At 42.9% G+C, this 8142-nt stretch overlaps 1 protein-coding gene across 2 annotated transcripts in view; it reads right to left on the bottom strand.

Moving 5' to 3' along the window:
• Positions 1-638: 638 nt before the first annotated feature.
• Positions 639-8142, bottom strand: part of ibtk (inhibitor of Bruton agammaglobulinemia tyrosine kinase) — a gene marked incomplete in the record, with an annotated part of 21418 nt that continues 13914 nt past the window's right edge. The window contains 11 exon segments of one of the 2 annotated variants that reach the window (XM_024267395.2): positions 639-1422; positions 1707-1839; positions 4049-4249; positions 5272-5412; positions 5613-5711; positions 6181-6296; positions 6468-6613; positions 6690-6802; positions 7068-7195; positions 7425-7485; positions 8065-8142. In XM_024267395.2, the coding sequence (XP_024123163.1) occupies positions 1297-1422; positions 1707-1839; positions 4049-4249; positions 5272-5412; positions 5613-5711; positions 6181-6296; positions 6468-6613; positions 6690-6802; positions 7068-7195; positions 7425-7485; positions 8065-8142 (1342 nt within the window). 2 annotated transcript variants of the gene reach the window in all.

The raw sequence follows: 8142 nt of genomic DNA, 5'->3' as shown, positions 1-8142 counted from the left end.
AACAGAAACTATATTGAAAATGTAAACTTTTACAGTTTTAAAATTATATTAATAAAAAAATGGACTCCTTTCTGGTTAATTTCAGAGGTTGTTCAGGATTATCTTCCACGGTGGAGCTGCTCCTTCATGATTGTCTCATTTCAAATCTTTTCATGTGGCGCTGAGCCACTTGCCAGAGTACACTTTAATTCCGGGAACAAACAAGATGAGCAGTCCTTTTCATGAATCCGACAGCGGCCACTAGGTCACATTGATGTGATGTCAAAACGATGACTTTTTTCAGATGAATGTGTCGTCTCTGCACTCAGTAATAGACCCTAATCGGTCATTAACATTTTCCACATGAGCGGTCTATCCAAGACTTCCGATGTGATGCTCTACACGTAATTACAGCCAATAAAATCCCTTAATCACCTCACTCTCTGTTCAGATCAGGGTCATCACGGCTAATCGCTCTGGAGACTTCATAATGTTCTTGGTCCATGCAGGGAAGAGGATCCGTGAGGTGACGGGGAAATTTGATTTGGGTTTAATCAGATCGTGAGAGAGGACGAGCACAAAGATGAGTAAACGTTCTGGTGCAATAAGAGGGGAACCGAAACATTCAATAGTTGGCGAGAATGAACTTTCGCTTTAAATAAAGATGATGCGAGACGTGAGATATTTTATTGTGTTGTGCCATTTTCTCTTCACACCTGGAAGCCTGAACACAAAAGGAGAAAAAGCTAAAGACAACCTCATCAACCCTGAACTTCATAGAATTCTTCACAGCTTTACAGAACTTCACTGTAACTGTAACTTTAATACATTTAACCCTCTAATCAGGAATCTGCAACTCGTTTGAGGTTTATGAGCGAGATCAAAATCTCACTTCACTTGTAAAGCGCTGACGTTCTGCCACAGTGAATGTTTGGCACTTTTTTCATTACAGACAGTATCCACACACAAACAGTCCTTAGGATTTAGTTTAGAACTAGATTTGACTTTTCAGTTCTTTGGTATCTGAACATCAATCTCTTTTTTAGTAACATTTGTTGCACTTTTAAAGAAAAAAAAAAACAAAAAAGGATGGAACTAATTCAAGACATGCTCTAAACTTCTCTTTCTGAGACTGAAGCACTTCGTCTCTCTTGAATAAAACACGAAGCAGCAACCAAAGAAATGAAATCAACACTGCAGAGGAGAGAAGCTCCGTTTTCACTCGGGACGATGAAGCTCTCAGTAAACAGGTCAGAGTGACAGCTGGAGGAGCTGCTCTCACTCTGATGGTATGCACTGTCGTCACATCGGTCGTCTTCAGTGCTTGTGCCAGGTGGGGGCCGCCATGGGCCCCGTGGAGGACCGCTCCACCACGATCAGCTCGTCTGGGTTGTCCCGTGCCCAATAGTGAAGCAGGAGGTCCTGGATGGCTCTCTCTTCGATCTGCAAATTGAGGGAAAAAAATAAATAAAAAAGCGGTGTTTTATTTGGGTGTGAAAGACGTAGAGAGACACTGACAGCTCTGTGGTCAAACCCCGTTTAACATAATGGCAACCAGACCGCCACGAGGGAAAGGTGTTTGTGAAGGCATGCCAGACGTCTGGAAACTTCCAACCAAAATGTGATGCTTATTACACAGAAGGGCTGAGATGGAAGGCAGCGTTTTCCCCAACTGAATGTTGGGTAGGGAAGCTGTGTGTGCGCATTAGTGCACCGGCACGCGTTACCTGGATGAGCGCCAGTGGCTTCTCTCGGCTGCGGATCAGCGCCGCTTCCTGCTGCTTCTCCTCCTCCACGATGGAAGCAAAGGTCACCAGGGAGGAGAGGGGGGGGCTGCTGGCGGCCCCCAGCACCCACGGCCTGAAGGAAGTGAAACACACACGACGGGTGACGGTGACTGCGCCGTGGCAAAGCAGGGAGCGCCAAAGGTCAACGACAGATCGACAAACACTGAGGAGCACGTGCACGTGGGGATTTCGCAACTGAAGCTGTAATGTTGCTTTAACCGGACTAAAAAGATATGAATCAAAACCACACAAATTCATCCATTCCTCAGGACTACCAGAGAAAAAGAATTCTGTTCAGTGAATTTGCTTTAAAGTCCCCTACGACAATTTTTTTAATTTAAAGAAATGTTCTCAGTAGTGTTTTAGTTATGATGTCTTAAAAAGCCATTTTTCATGTTGATTTGAAGCCTGCGTTTCCAAAATCACGCTTTTTGAGCTAAGCTGAGTAGCCCCGCCCCTGATCCTCCTTGTCTGATTATAATAGCTCTGTGTCTTGCTAGCGTAAATCGTCACATAAAAATGTCCATCAATCTGGGTAATGTCCAGCCGTATGGTTCTGATCCGGATGTCAGCTGGACGAGGAAGTGAAGATCTTCATGGACAGAACTTCCTCCAAAATCCTGATTCTTTCTCCTTCCAGTTCACCAAAGACTCTTTTAGCTAATTCTCCAATGTTTATTGACTGTGATCAATACATTCAATCATTGGTTTCTCAGAGTTCTTGATAAAATAATCAAAGCTAACATCAAAATGCTCTTTCATTGATTTACAATCCTTTCCAACTGCGGTCAAATGAGCCGCCGTTCACATTTCCGTGGTCACATCAAGAAGCTCCGTGGAGTCTGGTGGAGATTTTCCAGCGTTCTCAGTCCTGCTACCGTAAGTATTGGATGAAACTCACACCAAAAATCCAGTGATGCTGATTTGACCACAGAAATGTGAACGGCGGCTCATTTGACTGCAGTCAATGTGAAGATACCATCTTCTCTTCTCCAGAACCTGAACTAGACACAAAGTCCAGCGATTAGACAGAGCTGTTTTCATGAAGTCAGCTTTCAAAAATGACCCTGACTTTGCCAACATCACTGACCAACAAACCTGCAGAGGTTACAGAGACACGGACTGACATGGTCAAGTTCGTGGTCAAGCAGGAACATTTGCACATGTGGCAGATAGCAAACGAGACCTGCAGCACATGCAGCACACAGCTTCCCTTAATGTTTGGTAAGGAGAAGAAACTGGAATCTTGTAGAAAGCTTGTAGAATAATCGGATTTGTTTGAACGGAAAGCCCCAGAGTTGAGCGTGTGGACGCCTGACATTCAGCCAAATCAAAGATTGTGGAGTGAAGCAGACCTGGGATCAGGAGAGACTTGTATGGGAATGTTCCGGTCTGCTTCACCCAAACACCAAGAAAAGCCCGGACCTGCTCTGTGCTCTGATCTGTTGTGACAGAGGACTGCCCTTATCAATTCTGGTTAACATCACTGGCTTCACTCCAGGGACCAGCTGTTTACTGAGGTTACAGCATGAAGCGTGGACGCACTCAAGACACTGGATAAAAGAGATGCGTTCCCCAAAGATGTGGAGCGTCGCCACGCTACTACAATGGACTGCATAAAAACAGCGAAGCCCGGCGTTACTGCGGCCGGCGGTGTGGTGTGCGCCGTGTTTGTCCAGCTGTCAGAGGATGCTGTGAAGGTCAGGCTGCCCCGGTCTCTGCGCTCAGGTCAACCCAGCTGGGTCTTTCAGAGCAGCTCGGAGTAACATGGACCTCCCCGTATTTCCAGTCAGTGAGTCACCACAGCACACACAATAACAGTGCTGACATTTTTGTTGCCTTTTATAGAAAAAGATACAAAAATGATCAGATATCCTTCATATCTGAATGAGTTTGCATTTCCTCCACATTAGAATTAGACTTCATGTAAAAACAGACACAAGTATGCAGTGTTTGAACATCTGTACTGCACCAAATGGAGGTTTATGTTAGAATTCTCCAGAAAAAAGAGACAATGGAGAATACAAAGGGGCTTGAGGGACTGTCACAGCTAGACATTTCTGCTTGATGACTCAACAGCGCCTCCAAGTGGATTTCAGAGGAACTAAACGAAGAAGTCTCATTCCTGCTTAAGGTCTAATCAGCAGCTAAAAAAACAGCTTTATATGAACTCATAAGTTTTTAATTTGAAACTGAAATAAATAAATGTGTGAGCTGGTATAATTCTGTTTTTTTTGGGGGAGTAATTAAACAGTCCTATTCAGTTATGGAGGGTTCCTCACCCCGTGGGTCTCTCTGGCTCGCCGTTTTCAGCACATTTGAACGTGACTCTCTTGATGGCTGGGGTGGCACTGACGGGAGATCCCAAGGCGGTTTGGGCCCTCTGTGACCTGGGTTCTTCAGCTCTGACGGAATTGCTCTCTTCCTCCTCCAGCAGAGCTCGAAATGAGCAAGAGGAGGGCGGGGACTGGATGGCTGTGGCCCTGTGAGCAATAAAAGACGAGTGTTTGTGCTGCTCAGATGCACAGTGATGCTTAAGACATGAACCCTTTATAACGTGTCAAAGTCAAGGCCTGGGGCCCGGATCCGGCCCCCGGGCCTAATTTATTGTAATTTTATTGTTATTAATGACCCGATGTTATCTTGTGCCTATTTATCACTTGTATAATTTTGACAAAATATATTTTTATAGAAAGTAAAATATTTAAATTATTTAAGGTTTAAGTTGATTTATTCTGAAACAATATTCCTGCCTGTTTTTATTCATAATTATGTTAAAAAGTTATGTTTTTACAGCTTTAAAAATTGGCATTCTTCTAGCTTTTTGGACTATTTTGGCATTTACTAAGATTATTTAGGCTATTATGGAGCTTAGCTAATATTTCAGCTACATGCTAGCTGTTTTGGCTAAGTTAGGCTTTTTTTTTGTTTTTTGGGGCTGTTTTGGAGTTAGGCTAATATATACACGCTAGCTGTTTTGACTAATTTTTTTCTGTTTTTTAAGATATTTTGAAGTTTAGCTATTTTTTCAGCTACATGCTAGCTGTTTTGGCTAACCTAGTTTTTTTAGGCTAATCTGGCATTTAGCTAATATTTTAGCTGGCTATCAGCTTCAGCGTCTTCAGCTGTTAGCTTCAGTGATTTTAGCTATTAACTTCAGCGTTTTCAACCATCAGCTTCAGTTTTTTAGCTACCAATTTCAGCATCTTCATCTATCAGCACTAGCATTTTCAGTGGCCAAATTCAGCTTACAGCATTCACACTGGTATTATCACAGGTAAAGCTATATATCTAGTTCATAATTATGTTAAAAAGTTAAGTTTATAAAGTTTTAAAATGAAAAAAAAAATAGATTTCAAATCCATTGTTCAATAAATGTTTATCCTGTTCGGCCCACAACCTCAGGTGTGTTTTAGATTTTGGCCCCTTGTGCGATTAAGTTTGACACCCCTGCTTTATAAAGAACAGGTTCAGAGAGAGATGTAGGATTCTGTTATCCACTCACCAGGCCTTGCCACTGCTTTTGGGTGGAGCGGGTGTGGGGGCGGTCCTGGGTCCAGGAGACTCCCCACCAGGCTCCTTGCTGACCATGGCGAGCATCTTCCTCTGCTTCTGAGACAGCTTAGAGGAAACTGGAGAGGGCTTGCTGCTGTAAGCACATGCAGAAAAACAGGTTAGTCTGCATCATTTCCATCACAAATTCACTTTGTGACACATTTTTTACAACATATTCAAAATGAATTGAGATGGACAAACTACAAAGCTTTTTAAATGAACAGGAAACGCCACCTTCTGACCAAACCCAGAGAAACATTCAGCACGTCTGGAGTTTCCTCTTTTTCTCACCTTCCAGAGCTTTTAGGAGTCGCACAACGAGCCGGTTGGGAGTTGGCCTCCATGTGCATTATGGTCCTCAGGTCCAGGACTGGAGGAGCGTTTGCAGAACTGTGGAGCAGAAAAACATCTGCTCTAAGCTCTAATTCTCCACCGTCTCAGAATAAAAGTGTAAAAGTAAGAGGTGAAGGTAGCGCTGAGCCACACTGAAGATTCACTCTGATCTTAGACCTATTATTAAAGGTTTCCCAACGTACAGTTTTGATCCAGATACCAGCTCAGACGAGGAAAACAAAGACGTACATGGATCTATTTGTCTGTAAGTGGATGCATCAGAATGAAGCGGTGACCCGCCCAGTGCTTTTTAGACATCCCAAATATGCTCCTTTTCAAACAGCATTTTTTTTATCTGCTCCAGATTCACAACTATTTAATAAGGAAAAACTATCTTGTCTTCCATCAGCAAAACACACTATAAGAACATGTTTAAAACACCAACACAAGAGTCTTAAATGCATTTTAACATTCAAGTTAGACAAAAGTTACCCGAGATGGTGTCAAGGTGTGTTTAAGTTTTTACCTGGAAAAACTCTTGATGCTGATTTGTTGAGAGGAGTTAGGGGGGGTCTGAAAACTGTTGGTGGAAGTTGGTGTTCTGGGGGGAGTCTTTAGCCTCTGAGAGAGAGCCCTCTCCTCCTGCAAGATACAGTTTTGAAAGTCTTTGTTGTGACATGAAGTAGCACTAAGTTATAGTTTAAAGTCACATCTAACAATGCAATGAGTTAAATGTTTACTACAAATGTTGAAGAACTCTCCTTAAAATGTTCTAAATGGGAGCAGATAAAATACAGGTGAGTTAAAATTGACCTCCGTCCTGGTATCAAAGACAGGTGACTGCATGTCTCTGGGACTGCCGGCTCCCATGCAGCTGCCCTCCGAGTCTGACGTCAGGAGCTCCTGAAGGGACTCGGTCGAGTTGGCCTTGGCCGACTTCCCCAAGAATGGAGACACAACTGTTTCAAAGGAACAGCACGACAGTCAAGCCAAGATATTTTATTTACCAACAAACTTCTCTTTGTGAGAGTTTACCTGCAGGAGGAGGGCTCTGGATGATGTCAGAGAGGGTGTAACCTCCTGAGCTGTCAGAGCGTCGCCTTGGTTTCTTTTTGGCTTTTATTTTGGCTTTTTTCAACAAGATCTCCCTGAGAAAGATGAGACAAAACATACATTTGTACTGATTTCTCTTTGCTGGTTTTATCCCGGCTGATCTATCAACAGTCTGAGGCATCTGCTTTGTTTCCGGAAATAACTAAACCAGCCACAGAAACACCATCCTCCTCTGCTGGTCATTTGTTGGTACTTGGTACTTCCCAGGTTGTAAGCTACAAAGTCTCAAAGTCTCTTGTTTTAGTGGAGAATCTTCCACATCAATAAAGACCTTTTCATATTTGTAGAAATCGGTCATACCTGCATGACTGATCCAATTCTGTCTCTGGCTTGGTACCGAATGCCGAGTCCAAATCCTCCTCCTCATATAGACTGAGGTCTGGAGCATCGGGATAAGGAGTGATGATTCGCTTCTGCATCGCTGGGATCTGAAACCAGAACCAGAACTCTGGAAAACTGAATTCATAACACTTTAGCGTTTATTCTGCAGCAGAAAGTATCTGGGCAGGAGTTTGATCCACTACGCAAAAGTACAAATCCAACAAAAACTCACAAAATTCTCATTTTAACTTAAACTTTTCAATATGTAACCTATTTGATCAAGTTCATACAAGTTAAAAACTTTTACAGAATCTTTATTAGTCAGAAATGACTCACCAGTCTCCTGTAAGCTGCAGAAAGCTCCACTAGCACCTCATCACTGAGAACATCCAGAGCTCTAAATGACAAAAACACAACAAAAAGACCAGTTCAGATTATGACATATTCGAACGTGAGGTGTGCACATGCGTGGGGGTGGGGATTGAGGTGGTCTGCGGTACACGCATGTGCCGAACCGTGGCTTGTGATCCGTTACACCCCAAGGTGATATCATTTAATTTTTTTTCATTAATACTAAATTACATTTCAAGTAGTTTTGCTTAAGAGTCGAAAACTAAAGAACTGCTGTAAAAAAGAAAGAAAAAGTACATTTTCAGGAGCTGCATAGATGTCCTGTGAGTTGAATACACAAAAACTCTGTTTTCTGCAGCTCTGCATCTCACAGCAGACTTCTCCTGCTTCCAAACGTGCTCACTTTCACTAAGCCCAAAGCTACTTTTTAGTCTGTTGCTGCTTTGTTTATTAATCAAAATAGAAATGGTTCAAAGGGGGAAGCAGCTAAAGTGAGAAAAAGTAAAACTTTTCTGTAAAATCTGGATCTGTTTCCACTTCCTGAACTGGACTCTGCAGAGACATCCCCCATCAGACGGTCCTTCCTGTCAATGAAATATTAACAGAACAAAAGTCTAGTTCTCACTTTGACTCCAGTAAAGCAGCCATGTTGAGAGAGATGAACTGAAGGCAGGACAGTTTGAGCTGCTCTGCGTTGTACATG

This window comes from Oryzias melastigma, linkage group LG16 (assembly GCF_002922805.2).
Source record: "Oryzias melastigma strain HK-1 linkage group LG16, ASM292280v2, whole genome shotgun sequence".
Lineage (NCBI taxonomy): Eukaryota > Metazoa > Chordata > Actinopteri > Beloniformes > Adrianichthyidae > Oryzias > Oryzias melastigma.
The sequence above is the reverse complement of the archived record's forward strand: the minus strand, read 5'-3'. Positions and strand labels throughout refer to the sequence as shown.